Here is a 16881-nt window from a genome sequence, read left to right on the forward strand (position 1 = left end):
CTCTCTTCATAAAGGATACAAATGTCTTCATGTGCCCACTAATCGTGTCTACATCTCTCGGGATGTTGTGTTTGATGAGCATGTTTTTCCCTTTGCCAAACTCCCTGTGTCCACTACCGAGCCACCTGTCATGCATTCATCCTCTGTTGCTTCTGACCAATTTGATGATGTTGCATATTCTCCTCTATTGTTGCCTAACCATGGTGCAGGCACTGGTCGTGGGGCTCGTTTGGAGATTCTGGAAGTGCCATCTTACTCTTCGTCGCCATCGCCTTCATCCTCGGCACCTTCTGTTGTGCATGAGGAGCACATGGCGCCCCTGCATGGCCTCGGTTTCCGTGCTCATGCACGGCCGATCGACGTCCTGGCCCGGTCGCCTCTGGCTTCTGGGCTGCCTTCGCCATCGTCGCGCCCTGCAACCCCGCCGACTGGGCTGGCCTCCTCGGTCCCCGTCTCGCCCAGGGCGTCGGGGCAGTCATCACCAAGCCTGGCCTCGCCCGCCCCTGCCTCGCCCAGGGTGTCTGGGCCCTTCTCACCAGGGCCGGCCTCGCCTGCTCTCGCCTCGCCAAGGCCGTCTGGGCCGGTGTCACCGGAGCTGGCCTCACCCACTCTCCGTTCGCCCATGGCCTCTAAGCCCCTGTCGTCGGGCCAGTCTTCGCCATGCAGCCCGGAGTCGTCTGTCCCGAGCTCGCCTGAGGTGATTCCTGCATCTCCGGCGACCGTCACGTCTCCGTCACCTTCGCCTCCGCCGGCTCCTGCTGCTGCTCTACGTCCACATATGCGCAGTCGGAGTGGCATTTTTCAGCCTAAGCAATGCCACGATGGCATAGTTGCTTGGTTAGCGGCGTGCATGTCTGCTGCTCTCGCAGATCCATCCTCTGAGCCACGCACGTATCAAGCTGCTATGCGCATTCCTCATTGGAGAGAGGCCATGGAGCAGGAGTATCAAGCGCTTCTTCGCAATCAGACATGGACTCTTGTTCCTCCACAATCACGGGTAAATGTCATTGATTCCAAATGGGTTTTCAAAGTGAAGAGGCATTCTGATGGGTCCATTGAGCGCTATAAGGCTCGTCTGGTTGCTCGTGGTTTTCGACAGCGTTTTGGACTTGACTATGAAGACACCTTCAGTCCAGTGGTCAAGCCTACTACCATCAGACTTCTTCTCTCTCTGGCTGTTACTCGAGGTTGGTTTCTTCGTCAGCTTGATGTTCAAAATGCTTTTCTTCATGGTGTCTTGGCGGAGGAGGTTTACATGCGCCAGCCTCCGGGTTTCTCTGATCCGGATCGCCCTGATCATCTCTGTCGTCTGTCCAAGGCAATTTATGGTCTGAAGCAGGCTCCTCGTGCTTGGCATGCTCGTCTTGCAATGGCTCTTCGTGCTCATGGTTTTGCATCATCAACTGCTGACTCCTCATTGTTTCTTCTTCAAAGGCCTGAGGTTACTATGTACTTGTTGGTCTATGTAGATGATATCATTTTGGTCAGCTCCTCTCAGTCGGCTGCTACTGCGCTTGTTCGCTCACTTGGTGCTGATTTTGCGGTCAAGGACCTTGGGAAGCTTCATTACTTTCTTGGTGTGGAGGTTACTTCTCGTGCTGCTGGCCTTGTTATGACGCAGAAGAAGTACTCTCTGGATTTGTTGCAGCGAGCTGGGATGCTTAAGTGCAAACCGACGACTACACCCATGTCTACCACTGATAAGCTCAATGCTGTTGATGGTGTGCTTCTTTCTTCTTCTGATGCGACAGAGTACAGGAGTATTGTTGGTGGGCTCCAGTACTTGACGATCACGCGACCAGACATTTCCTATGTTGTTAACCGAGTCTGCCAGTATCTGCAGTCACCCCGTGACACTCATTGGTCTGCTGTTAAGCGGATTTTGCGCTATATTCGTTTCACGGTGGCTCATGGTTTGCATATTCGGCCGTCTGACTCTGGTTGTCTTTCAGCATATTCTGATGCAGACTGGGCTGGCAATCCGGATGACAGGCGATCCACGGGGGGTTATGCTGTCTTCTTTGGCTCTAACCTGATTGCCTGGAGTGCTCGGAAACAGGCTACTGTCTCGCGTAGCAGTACTGAGGCTGAGTATAAGGCTGTGGCCAATGCCACATCAGAGATCATCTGGGTACAGTCCTTGCTTCAGGAGTTAAGTATACCCCAATCACAGCCTCCTGTTCTTTGGTGTGATAACATCGGTGCTACATACCTTTCTGCAAATCCGGTATTCCATGCCCGAACGAAACACATTGAAGTTGACTATCACTTTGTGCGTGAACGTGTCTCTCAGAAGCAACTACAGATCAAGTTTATTTCTTCCAAGGATCAACTTGCTGACATCTTCACCAAGCCATTGCCTTTGCCACAGTTTGAGACTTGCAGGCGCAATCTTACCCTTCTAGATTCATTAGAAAGTGGCTAAGATTGAGGGAGGGTGTTAGACTGTATTTACATGTGTATATTGTAACGTTGTATACCACCTCATTATATATATATATATATGATAGGCCACCCCTAGAGGGTTGTGCCGGTTCCCCCCAAAGCCTATTGTCTTACAGGGAGAGGAAGACCCTGGTCCCGGCGGCGTTGCCATGGTGGAAGGTGGCGGGGCGGGTGGATCCAGTGGAGCAAGGGGCAGGAAGGTGTGGATCTGAGGGCGCTGGCGTGGGACTAACGGAGGTCGGTGAGGCAAGGCCGCGCCGGATCTGGGGGTGGGAAGGATGGATGCGGCCGTGGCGGCCATCGGGAGGTCGTCGGTGGTCGGGAGTTGAGCCATGGCATGGGGTGGGGAGTAGATGGAGGCCGGGGACAGCCCGATCTGACGGTGAGGGAGGCCGGGGAGGGCGGCGGTGTGGGCGAAGGTCGCTGCTAGGCGGCGCTGGGAGGGAGGTGGTGCATCGGCGCGGGCAGGGCGGTGGTCCGACGGCACGGGGGAGGTGCTCGTGCAAAGGTGGAGGTGGTCGTGTGGGGGTGGAGCACGTGGAGAGAGAGAGAGAGGTGGGGGAGAGGATAATGTGGGTGAGTTTTCTTTTTGCCTCCGCAGTCCTGTCGTGGTTAGTTTGCAGCTACAGGCGGGTCGGGGGTATTAGCAGAATAAGGGTCTTAAGGGTATTATTATAATAGACCCACTCTATTATGATATATATATATATATATATATATATATATATATATATATATATATATATATATATGATATTCGTGCCATGATTGGTACGGACGTGCTTAGCAATTTTTAAGAGAAAAGTAACTACGCTGCAATAAAAACGAACGTGATTAGCAGGGAATCATACCACGATGAGCATGACCGTGATTAACAAGGATTCATGCCATGATGGGTATGCCAATGCAAGGCACACCACTAGCAAGCGTCCCACTAGTAGCGTGGCGGTGCAGTTTCATGCCTTAATATATAGCTTAATAATTGACCCCAACTTCTATGTACATCTAGCTTCATCAACCTCTACCTTCTCTTCTTCCTCCCCTTCACTTGTTTCTCTCTCTTGTCTTATTTCTTAACTTCTTTCTTCTCTCCCTTCTTCTCCTCCTCCTCTCTCTTTCTGTTTAATCTTCCTCCTCTCTCTTATATCTTCTCCCCCTCACTATATTTTCCCTTTCCCTTCTCTTATTCCTTCACTTTTTCCTCCTCTCTCTAGCTGACGGGTACCCTACGTGGCCGAGAATAGAGTCACCGAAGCGTAGAGATATGTAGCAGCTCCACACACGAGCCTGAGTCAGCCGAGGACGCATAATTAGCCTTCCTCACTGCCGCCGTGGCCGAGCTCCTTGTCGCTCTCGTCATCTCAGTCTTGAGGTACCTACCATTGCCTATGTACCCCGTGTCTGGCTAATCATCGCGATGCAGCAACGCATCTACCAAATCCCGTGAAAAATCATACACCATCGAACCCCCCTCTCCCCTTCAAAAAATTGGCGAGCCCACTCGTGCTCCTTTGTGTCTCCAAATGACCTTTTGCTCAGAGGACCTCATACATACCAAGAAATCCAAAATGAGACTTCTTCATCCGTGATGGCCGTGAAACAAAGGTATAACAATCCAATATAATTACCAGTTGCCCATGCCAGTTATCAACATGTCAACTATGTAGTTACTCAGCTGTCATGTGATGTTTAACAACATGAGACAGCTATAGTTACCAGTTGCTCTTGCTACATTTGTCGACTGTGTTATGTCACAGTGACCAACATAATAGTGATGTGGTTATATTGGTGGTTGCGGCGATGTCCAAATTTAGAATCGATGATTATCCATGAGTAGTCTAACAACCAATGTAATGTTTTTTGATTACAATATGTGAACTGTATCGGTAACTCTTAATAGTACCAGGCGATAACTTTCGACCTCAAAAATTATGAAAAATGCGTGGGAAAAAAGTCCAGTTTTAATGCTCAATAACTTTTGTGTGGACAAGTTGGTGACATACGCTCTGCAGCCTTATAACTTCAAAAAAAGGCCAAAACAATTAATATCGAATCTAGTTTCAAAGATCTCGCCGTGACAGATTTACTGGTGAGAAATGAGTATGAATCGAACCAATGGCTTGAGCTATAAAACATTTGATTTTGTGAAATGTTTGTTGACATCAACTTTTGTCATCTAGTGAATGCATGCATGTGCATATGAGAAGGGATCTGGGATTAATTTGGGTTTCTCCCTAAAATCAGAGGTCTTATGATGACTTCTGATTTGAAATACAGGATAGTTGTTTTACAGGTCATACGCACACACGATTGTTTCACATCGCAAGTCAGATCGCCTATCGCCTGAGCAACGATCCAATAAAACTGGAATTACGCATGGGATTTTGTTATGAACATAATACAGACGCATACGCTTATACATACACACATACACATTCTATCTCTATGGGCATCTTCGATAGACCGAACCGACAAATCGTTTTTAGATTGATGAAGTTGCCATAGACGTTTTCGTAGTTGACAGGTACGTCTCCTCTCACTAAACACACATGACCGAGACCGAGAGACCTAAAATAAATTCAGAAAAATACGATCATTAGTGCCAAGTCTAGGATTTGAATCCTGGTTGGTTGGATCCACCAAGGAACCTAACAATCTCACCATCTGAGTTAACCTTGGTTCGTGGGCATGAGATTATGACATGTGGATGATTTTGGCATACCTAAAAGGGCCTGTCTAAGACACATCTAAGTGACTCAATCAAACTAGAAAGAAAATAGAAAAAACAAAAGAAAATGCTTGCATGAATCTTAGCGTAAAATCTCGATGTGCAATACTTAGAGCACATCTAGATGCTTTAGCAAAACTTGTACCTAAAATATGTACGTAGGATCTATTCCAAGATCTGAATTATTGGGCGGTTCTTGTGGAGTTTGTACATATCACTTGTGCTAAATTTGACTTGCCACTTTGTCGTGCATCAAACGGGCCCGGCTCTTCTCGTTACAAATAGCCCTCAAGCTTCCTTCAAACCCGCCCACCAGTAGCACATAGTGTGTTTGCCATGGTGGACCTGTCGAACTTTTTAGAAGCCAATGCAGCAATGCCGATTCCGGCCATGGAAGTTGCTCGGAGTCCTCACCTCCCATACGTTCCCGGGGACGCGAACGCGACAGACAGCAAGAATGCCACCGACGTCCTCGACCTCTGGCGGCAGCAGAAACAAATCCCGGCTCCCTTCGTCTGGCCCAACGCCGACGCACGGCCGTCGTCGATGTTGGAGCTGGACGTGCCTGTGGTCGACATAGGCGCAGCTCTGCACAGCGCCGCCGGGATGGGCCGTGCCGCGGCGCAGGTCGCCGAGGCGTGCGCGAGCCACGGCTTCTTCCAGGTGACAGGACACGGCGTGGACCCTGCGCTGGCCCGCGCCGCGCTCGACGGCGCGGCGGACTTCTTCCGACTGCCGCTCGCCACTAAGCAGGGCGCCCGCCGCTCCCCGGGGACCGTGGAAGGGTACGCCTCCGCCCACGCCGACCGCTTCGCCGCCAAGCTTCCCTGGAAGGAGACTCTCTCCTTCAGCCACAACCACGACGACGTCGGCGCCCGCGGCGACAGCCACGTCGTGGTGGACTACTTCACCTCCGCCCTAGGCGGCGACTTCAAGCACCTAGGGTTAGTAAACCGACTTAATTGTTCTGCTTTCCGATTTTGGCACACACCTAATAAGTTACGTACGCATGGTCCCAGGGAGGTGTACCAGGAGTACTGTGAGGCGATGGAGGACGCGTCGCTGGCGATAATGGAGGTGCTGGGGGTGAGCCTGGGGCTAGGGAGAGGGTACTACAGGGACTTCTTCGCCGACGGCAGCTCCATCATGAGGTGCAACTACTACCCGCGGTGCCCGGAGCCGGACCGGACGCTGGGGACAGGGCCGCACTGCGACCCGTCGGCGCTCACCATCCTGCTGCAGGACGGCGAGGTGGACGGGCTCCAGGTGCTCGTCGACGGCGCATGGCGCTTCGTGCGGCCCAAGACCGGCGAGCTCGTGGTAAACATCGGCGACACCTTCATGGTACGTACTCTTCCCGGTTTGCCGGTCATGGTATGGGATAGCTGCTATGATGTCTACAGGAACGTACGCACCGTCGCTTGCTTAAATTTGTTCTAGACTAGATTCCTTGTTATCCCAGAGAACCGTTGCTCGACGGCTTCACCTGCTAGTGTCGCACGAGCGTAAAAGTGTTGCTCTCTCCGCACTCCACAGTGATCAACAGCAGATCAACACGTAAGGACACAATTGCCTCTAAAGAAACACCCTGAGCACACGGCAACATGAATTGTTGTGAGAGGACGAGAACGACAGGTCGGCCGGAGGAGAACGATGGGAAGAAACCAAACGTTTTTGCTAACACAAGTGCATGTTTATCTATATATAAAGACTGAAGCAAACGGCCTTTCAACTGCATCGCTTGCCTTAACTAGTTAACTCTTAACTGCATCGTGTGTCTCTACTATGTTCTTGTGTTGGATTGTATATTTCAACTACCAGTAGAAAGACAAAAGAAAGAAAGAAAGAAAGAAAGAAATTGAATTACAAGGATGCAAGAACGTAGAACGATGATTCGTGAGATTATAGCTACTCCCTCCGTCCCATAACATAAGAAAGTTTTTGACACTGGTATAAGTTACACATTATTTGAAATTAGTCGTCATGGTGAAATTGGTAGACATGCAGCTCCCAAGAAGCAGTGCTCAAAAGCATCTTGGTTCGAATCTGAGTGGCGGCATTCTCATAAAAGAATACAGTAGATTAAAAATCATTACCGACTTTAGAATTTTGAAGTTGGGAAAAGATGCGGTAGAATCAAGCACAAGAAAAAAACAGAACACCTACATGAAGGCTCACATGGAAGCATAGATGTTTCGCGCGTAGCAATTACATGTAGGTACCGTCTAAGTCTCAGTTGGAGAACTTCCCTTTTATTTTAGTAAGTGTAAGTTGCACTTTTTCACTTGGTTACGCTTTTCATAGAGAAGGGCAAGTTGTACTTTCGGGTAAACAGAAATGGCACTTTTCGAAATCGACAAGAAGTTGGAAAATCTCAGACGGCTAGGTTTTAGCAAAGCCACTGCTTTATTACTGGGAAGTATTAGGCATTCATGCACGTCTTGACTTGCCTACACATGCACACGCATATGTAAGTGATGCGTGCATGGTTTTTTTTTTCGAGAGTACGCCAATGACGTACCATATTTATATAGAAAGAAGCAAAGTATATACAAGAGACCGACGAACAATGCGAACATGAGTCGCCAGCACACCCACACCGAAAAACAACCAAAAGCTAACTCCTCACGAATCTATCTATGCCACCCACACCAAACCTAGCGCTCGACCAATCCCGAATGTCGCCGAGAATCGCCATTGCGAGCTCTCTCGGGCCCACCACCTGTTCCGGCCGGTTGAAGACGTGCGCGTTTCTTTGCTTCCAAATGGCCCACAACGCTCCAATGACCAGCGAGTCGAAGCCTCGCTTCACTTTTCCATGGAATCCTCTCCTAGTCTTGAGCCACCACTCCTCTAGTGTCTCCTGACCGTCCGGAATACCGACTTGAACCTGCAAAGTGTCGAAACATGTGTGCCAGACTTCTCTCGCATATGGACATTGCACCAACATGTGCTCGACGTTATCTTCCTCTTGCAAGCAAATGTAGCAAGCCGAAGGCTCATCTTGCAGACCATGACGAGCTCTCCTATCAGAGGTCCACAATCTGTGTTGCACCGCGAGCCAGGTAAAAATCTTGCACTTAAGCGGGGCCCAACTTCGCCAAATGGCCGGTGCCATGGGGAAGCGGATTCCTCCCTGGCAGAGTTGCGCATACGTGGATCTCGCGGTATAAGCTCCTGAAGGATCGTGTGGCCATATGAATTCGTCCTCGCTTTGTAAGTCTCTTTGAACCGTGGCAATCGCGTGCCTCAGGTGCACCATCTGAAGCAACCCCGTGAAGGAGAATTGGGAATGGGTGTCGCTGGTCCATCTCTCCCCCAGCATCGCCTGAGCCACTGTCCTGGAGTTCCTGGTCCTCGTATCCACGCCCTCCAAGACGAGAGGGGCGATGTCTCCGACCGAGAAGCCATGAATCCATCTGTCTCTCCAGAACAATACTCTGTCACCTTTCCCGACTACAATCTTTACAAGACTATCAAACACTTGTCTGGCCTCGTCGTCCACCAGCAGATGCAATCCTTGCCAAGGCCTGCGGGGGTCAGTCCGCCTAAGCCACTCCCAGCGCACTCTAAGCGCGATCGCCTGCAAGCTCAGATTCTTCACGCCCAATCCTCCGAAGGCAGTTGGCTTGCAAATGTTATTCCATGCAACTAAGCAATGCCCTCTGGAGACCCGATCCTTGCCCTTCCAAAAGAAAGAGCGCAGCCACCCATTTATATCCTCAAACACCCAGGCCGGGGCGTCCATGACCGGTAAGTGGTGAACCGGCCTCGCCGAGAGCACAGACTTGACCAAGATCAATCTTCCCGAGCGCTGCATCAGGCCTCTCTGCCAGGCGGGGACGACGTGCCTCACCTGATCCAGAAGTGGCTGCCATTGAGCCCTGGTGAGCTGCTTGAGCGCAAGTTGTACCCCAAGGTACTTGCAGGGGAACTCGGACATGGTGCACTGAAGGATACCTTCAACTCTCGCTCTATCATCATTGTTCTCCGAGATGAGGATGGCGGTAGACTTAGTGTAGTTCACTCGAAGGCCCGAAGCTTCTCCAAAGATTTCCAACGCATGCCTTACAAATTGCAGATCTGCATCTGAGGGTTTGACGAATAGCGCAACGTCGTCTGCATAAACCGACAAACGCTGCATAGCAGAGATGCCCGTGTAAGCGCTGAGAACTCCCTCTTGCGATGCTTTGGTGACGATCGCGGACAGGATATCCATGGCAATGACAAACAACAAAGGAGAGACTGGATCTCCTTGTCTTAAACCTTTGGCGTGCCAAATTCTTCTGCCAGGGACCCCATTCACCATAATTTTGGTGCTCGCTGTTTGCAGCAAACTAGCCACCCACTTCAACCAGATTCTTCCAAAACCTTTAGCGCGCAGCACCTCGAACAAAAATGGCCAGGACAAGGAGTCGAAGGCGCGACTGATGTCCAGTTTTAGGAACACTCCGGGGCTCTTCCTCGCATGGATTTTCCTCGCAACTTGCTTGATCAGCAAGTAGTTATCGTTTCCAAGCAAGCTTTTGAACCACCAAGAGCGAGTGACTGGAAAAGGATACGCGGTTCTTTCTCTTTTGGCCGTTTTGGACGCTTGCCTATCTTGGCAGGCAGGCAGGCAGGCCGTGGTGGCCGGCGGGGCCTGTCCCCCGTAGCGGTGGGTGACGCCAAAGGAGTTTGTGTGCCGTGACGAGTGCCCGTCCGTAGCTCCTGCCTGCTCTCCCCCCTATCTGTCTATGCTTGTGCGCGCGGCAGCGGAGCGCACAGCACTCGACCGACTCATCCGCACGTCTTGTCATGCCAGCACCGGTCCGTGCGCCTCGTCCTCTCTTCTTTCTCTTTAAAACGTGTCGAGTTGGCATCCCGGCGGCGAGTAGCCCGCGTGTCGAGCTCTCTGCTTCTTCCGAGGTTTTCTTTTGCTAGCCTAGCAAACGAGCACGGATTCACTTGCATTGGTTGTTGTATGTATGGCTTGCAGGCGCTGTCCAACGGGCGGTACAAGAGCTGCCTCCACCGCGCGGTGGTGCACCGGGAGAAGGAGCGCCGTTCGCTGGCCTACTTCCTCTCCCCGCGGGAGGACCGGGTGGTGCGCCCGCCGCCGTCGCCGGCGCCGGCGCCGCGGCTCTACCCGGACTTCACCTGGGCGGAGCTCATGCGCTTCACGCAGCGCCACTACCGCGCCGACTCTCGCACGCTCGACGCCTTCGCGCGCTGGCTTGACCCGCCGAGCTTCTCCGCCGCGCCCTTGCCGCACGGCCCGGCCCAGGCCCAAGGGACTGTCTAGTGTGTGTGATTGATGATTATCTAACTCTGCTGTTATGTATACGACGACGACTTGTGTCTGTTCTGGGCTTGTGTTTCTTTTCTTGTATGTACATACATCGGGGGCATATATTTGAGCTAGTAACTACTCCCTCCGTTCCCAAATACTTGTCTTTCTAGGCATTTCAAATGGACTCAACATACGGATGTATGTAGACATATTTTAAAGTGTAGATTCACTCATTTTGCGCCGTATGTAGTCACTTGTTGAAATATCTAAAAAGACAAATATTTAGGAACGGAGGGAGTAATTAGTATGTATATTTGTTGCCGCGCCTTACGCAGGCGCTAATCTAGTACAGTACATGTAATTAACTTTAGCCTACATCGTGATCTTGTATGCAATGTAGATTTCTTATTTCCTTTACAATCCAATACCCAATCCACTCCTTAGAAGTTGTTGGATAAAGCTCATGTGGGATGCTCGAGGATAGAAGCTCAGTCAGATAGTGAACTTGTGATTGATGCAGTAAAAGATCCTTACAGATTCAATGGTTCCCAAGCAATGTTCAAGAAATCATTAACTGGTAGCTGCTCGGTCACTTTAGGAGTAGCGATTAATCGGTGAATCGTCCTATTAACTGGATTAATTGTTCGTCCATTAATCGGTAGATTGAATAGGAACTTTTCAACATATATCTAGATTTTTTATGTATTATACCATACTCTCATGCTCCCAACTATGTAGTATACCAAAATATGCTATCGTACACATATGAAAACCAAAGAGAGGAGCTAAAATTATTAATCCTAGCTATTAAAAAGAAGGATGGGGCTGGAAGGTGTTACGGGCCAAAAATGTGGGCAATGTTTGCCCACCTGTTAATGGGCCAGCGGGGATTAATCGGCCTGACAACTGATTAATCGGTCTAACTAGCCAATTAATCGGCCTGGCAAGTTAACACGATGAATAGGTGTTATTCGATTCGGCCATGCTATGAGTAGTGATTAACTGGCCCGTTAACTGATTAATCAGGTGAATTCTGGAATAGTGTTCCCAATCAGCAATGATTGTTGAATGCGCTCGACTCTCTTGTGACTTCAGACAGGTCAAATTTTTCTTATGCAACCGAGAAGCAAACACTGTAGCACATGCTTTGGCTAAACAAGCATATATATGCCGAAGAATACTCCTTTCCTCGCAAAAAAAGCATATACGCCAAAGAATTCTTCTGTTTGGGAAGATGACCCGCCTGATTTTATTTCTTCTTTGATTGTAAATGACATTGCTATTATCTGACAAATGAAATCTTTACCCTATCAAAAAAAACTTATAAGTTGTTGGATAAAGCTTCACTGGAAGGGTTTGTGCAACGAACCCCCTTTATTGAACTCATGCTCCAGACAGTTGCGCCAAAAGTTCGAACTGATGGTGAGAGGCGGGCAATATATTTCACTCCCCACCCCCCTTCCTCACATCTAGTCTTATTTAGTTCTTAGACGTCAGATCGATTTAGACCGCAAAATCTTTTTATTTAATACTGCGTTAGAACTCAAGACCTCTTGGATTGGATATCAAATTGAATTCATGCTCCAGCCAGTTGCTCCAAAAGTTCGGACTGATAGGGAGAGGCGGACAATATATTTCATCACACCTGTCTACGCACTCAATTATAAGGAGACTATGTCACACTAACACAATGATAAACAATCTATGGTAACGCACCATAACAAAATGCCATTTTTTAGGGTTGTCACTTCCCTAAATTTAGTGAACCCCGTCGATTTATGTCTTGGAAGAGCATCCTGGAACCTGGCTTGATAAATACAAAACAGGATATGTTTATATTACGGAAATGGTTTTTTTTTCATAAATATTCTCCAACAGGCGAATTTAGTGCCATGTTTTCATCTTGGTGCAATCTAATTTGAGAAGGTAGTACTCAAATGATCCCTCCCAGAGATAGATTATAAGGATCAAGTCGGTGGATTCGTAAGATCCCTCTGGTTTGACTCCTGGCTACATCAACGACTGATCCAAAAAAATCGGAGTTGCACTCTTTTGCTATTAATGACAGACAAGCCTTTTCCTCCTTTGTAAATTCGTAAGATTTGACTATGCACTTTCAGAGACCACTTTCTGCTTAAGCTTTCACACAATGCAATGAACTTCAAGAGTTGAGACACAACACTTTCGGCCACAAGTACAAGATAAATGGATCTATCAGGGAAAGAATAATTGATATGAAGGAAATATGCCCTAGAGGCAATAATAAAGTTATTATTTATTTCCTTATTTCATGATAAATGTTTATTATTCATGCTAGAATTGTATTACCCGAAAACATAATACATGTGTGAATACATAGACAAACATAGTGTCACTAGTATGCCTCTACTTGACTAGCTCGTGAATCGAAGATGGTTAAGTTTCCTAACCATAGACATGAGTTGTCATTTGATTAACGGGATCACATCATTAGGAGAATGATGTGATTGACTTGACCCATTCTGTTAGCTTAGCACTTGACCGTTTAGTATGTTGCTATTGCTTTCTTCATGACTTATACATGTTCCTATGACTATGAGATTATGTAACTCCCACTTACCGGAGGAACACTTTGTGTGCTACCAAACGTCACAACGTAACTGGGTGATTATAAAGGTGCTCTACAGGTGTCTCCAAAGGTACTTGTTGAGTTGACGTATTTCGAGATTAGGATTTGTCACTCCGATTGTCGGAGAGGTATCTCTGGGCCCTCTCGGTAATGCACATCACTATAAGCCTTGCAAGCAATATAGCTAATGAGTTAATTACGGGATGATGCATTACGTAACGAGTAAAGAGACTTGCCGGTAACGAGATTGAACTAGGTATTGAGATACCGACGATCGAATCTCGGGCAAGTAACATACCGATGACAAAGGGAACATCATATGTTGTTATGCGGTTTGACCGATAAAGATCTTCGTACAATATGTAGGAGCCAATATGGGCATCCAGGTTCCGCTATTGGTTATTGACCAGAGAGATGTCTCGGTCATGTCTACATAGTTCTCGAACCGTAGGGTCCGCACGCTTAACGTTCGTTGACGATATAGTATTATATGAGTTATGTATGTTGGTAACCAAATATTGTTCGGAGTCCCGAATGAGATCACAGACATGACGAGGAACTCTGGAATGGTCCGGAGATGAAGTTTAATATATGGGATAATGTTGTTTGGTCTCCGGAAGGGTTCCGGAATTCACCGGAAGGGGTTCCGGATGTTTCCCGAAATGTTTGGGTACGAGAACACGTTATTTGGGCCAAAGGGGAAAGCCCACGAGGTTTTTGAAAAGCGCAAAAGGAAGTTTTGCGGAGTCCAGGGGCCAGACGCCAGGGTCCCTGGCGTCTGGGTCCAGACGCTGGGAACCCTGGTGTGTGGCCCTGGAGTCCGAGAAGGACTCTTGCCTTTCGGGTGAAACCGACTTTGTGGAGGCTTTTACTCCAAGTTTCGGCCCCAAGGCTCAACATATAAATAAAGGGGCAAGGCTAGCACCAAAGACACATCAAGAAACACCAAGCCGTATGCCGGCAACCCCGTCCCCTCTAGTTTATCCTCCGTCATAGTTTCCGTGGTGCTTAGGCGAAGCCCTACGTAGATTGTTCTTCACCAACACCGTCACCACACCGTCGTGCTGCCGGAACTCATCTACTACTTCGCCCGTCTTACTGGATCGAGAAGGCGAGGACGTCATCGAGCTGAACGTGTGCAGAACTCGGAGGTGCCGTGCGTTCGGTACTTGGATCGGTCGGATCGTGAAGACGTACGACTACATCAACCGCGTTGATAAACGCTTCTGCTTAGCGATCTTCAAGGGTATGAAGATACACTCCTCCTCTCGTTGCTATGCATCACCATGATCTTGCGTGTGCATAGGAATTTTTTTTGAAATTACTATGTTCCCCATCATGATATTCATCCATTAAGATGTACACTTGCTTAAAAGCACATGTAGAAGCTCATGTCTTGCTTAAATGGCTTCAGAAAAATGTGGTAGCAGACGTAACCCTCTTGAAGAAGAAATCCATGCATCTTGGTTGTTATGACTGTGTGTTTTACAATGAGAAATCTGAAGAAACAACTATGCATTTATTCTACGACTAGCCCTTTTCTCAAGACTATTGGGCAAGTATCCTTCCCATGAGAATCTCCATGTTTGATGAAATCATTCAAGCTCATAAGATATCGGCAAAGAATATTGCCATGGACATAATTATCTTTGGTTGCACAAACATTTGGGGCCAGAGAAATGATTTTTTTTTGAAGTGAAGCCAAAGTGAAGCTTCTTGGCAATTCTTGCTCAAGCAAGATCTCTACCTTCTCGAACATAGGATCGACAACAAGTTTGTAGATTCTCTACAGGAAAGGATGGGCTCAGATTTATGACGTTGTGGCTAGTTGTTTGATCTAAACATTTCATCGTGGTCCATAGAACTAAAATTGGCTAATAACAACTTTTGTAATTCTAGATTTTCCTTTTTGCATGTACATAAACCTCCGTATGCTTAATTATATATGAAAATTAATGTGGAACAATTGTTCGGTATGTGGCTCAAAAAAGTGTCATATTTTTATAGCATCCATTCAGGCACCACGTAACTTTCTAAATTTTATCTTTTGTGTCAGATTACTTAATATACCTATCTTATGGATGTCACGCGTATCTTGAAATTTTGGGTCAATTCTCGAGTGAGTAATTTTACAAGGTGACACTATAATTTCCAAATGCAATGACCAATGCCAAAAGTTTTTGACATTAGCCCCATACATTATATTGGGGATTTATGATGTTATTTGGGTTCTCTACAAAATGACACTATGATTTTTTTCCTTGTAACCGTCCCTCCTTTATGGCTTTCGAACTCTCTCTAAAATGACAATATAATAAGAAAACATACAGACGTGGTTTTTTGGCTCTAGGGAGCATATGCTCCCTAATAAACAGTAAAATCAAAATAAATAGTAAATAATCTTTTGAAATTCTGATTTTTTTTGTAGACGTTCATGTTGATGCAGCAAGTGTGCTTGACAATTATCGTGGCATATGGAATAGCAATGCTTCTTCAGAGAAAAAACAAATAGTAAGTGTAACATTTGGCGTTCGACTTGGTTTTTGCACAAGTCAAAATGCATAATTTTTTCCCTCAAAATTTGCATGTACCATTTGGGTATGACAATGAATGCATCCATTTTTTCAAGTTTTTATTTACATTTGTAAAATCCGTTTTTGGCACGCAGGAGCATGTGCTCCCTAGAATCAAAATAGATTTGCGAAAACATACCCACATGTCACTCATATTGTTTGAAAATGTGCATCGACATTTTACTAAAGTTACACATCTTTGAAGAGTGCAATTTTTGGCCAAGTAATGTATAATTGTATTTGACTAAGCTTTTGAAATATTAAACAAAAGATTGATTAAGTAATGAAAGAGCAAATTGTGTTCTTGGGAGTTGTACAACTTTGGTATAACACTACATGTGTGTATGTATTATTTTCCTTCGGTGCTTTAGATACGGCTATGGTCTGGCTTGATGCAATCACAAGTGCCATGCTGCATGTCACCTCCAACATTGGTGGTACTATCGTAACTGACATCGAGTGTCTTAATAAGACTGATAATACAAATTTCACTTATTTGTGCACTACCGTTTGGGTCACATTGGCAAGAAACACATGAAGAAACTCCATAGTAATGGACTTTGGGAGTCTTTGATTTTTATTCATTTGACACTCGCGAACCTGTGTCTGATGGGAAAAAATTATTGGAACATTGTTCAACAAACATATGGAATGGGGGACGATTTGTTGAAAATCATACATATGGATATATGTGGTCCGATGAGTGTAGTTGCACGCGGTGGATTCCTCTAGTTTATTACCTTCACGAATGATTTAAGTAGATATGGTTAGATTTACATAATGAAACATAAGTCTGAAACCTTAAAAACTTCAAGGAAAATTGGAATGAAGTAGAAAATCACCGTAACAAAAAAGTTAACTTTCCACGATTAGACCACCGAGGAGTGAAGGAAATATTCCCTAGAGGCAATAATAAAGTTGTTGTTTATATTTCCTTATATCATGATAAAATGTTTATTATTCATGCTAGAATTGTATTAACCGGAAACGTAGTACATGTGTGAATGCATAGACAAAACAAAGTGTCCCTAGTATGCCTTTACTTGACTAGCTCGCTAAACAAAGATGGTTATGTTTCCTGACCACAGACATGTGTTGTCATTTGATAAAAGAGATCACATCATTAGGAGAATGATGTGATGGACATGACCCATCCGTTAGCTTAGCATCATGATCGTTGCAGTTTGATTGCTACTGCTTTCTTCATGACTTATACATGTTCCTCGGACTATGAGATTATGCAAATCCCGAATAC

General features: G+C 46.8%; 1 protein-coding gene across 1 annotated transcript; it reads left to right on the forward strand.

Moving 5' to 3' along the window:
- Positions 1-5374: 5374 nt before the first annotated feature.
- Positions 5375-10663, forward strand: LOC123093081 (gibberellin 20 oxidase 2). The gene is made up of 3 exons (XM_044514982.1): positions 5375-6117; positions 6193-6517; positions 10152-10663. The coding sequence occupies exons 1-3, from the start codon at positions 5510-5512 to the stop codon at positions 10455-10457; spliced, it is 1239 nt and encodes a 412-aa protein (XP_044370917.1). The 5' UTR covers positions 5375-5509; the 3' UTR covers positions 10458-10663.
- The last annotated feature ends 6218 nt before the right edge of the window (positions 10664-16881 follow it).

Source organism: Triticum aestivum, chromosome 1B, assembly GCF_018294505.1.
Source record: "Triticum aestivum cultivar Chinese Spring chromosome 1B, IWGSC CS RefSeq v2.1, whole genome shotgun sequence".
Classification (NCBI taxonomy): Eukaryota; Viridiplantae; Streptophyta; class Magnoliopsida; order Poales; family Poaceae; genus Triticum; species Triticum aestivum.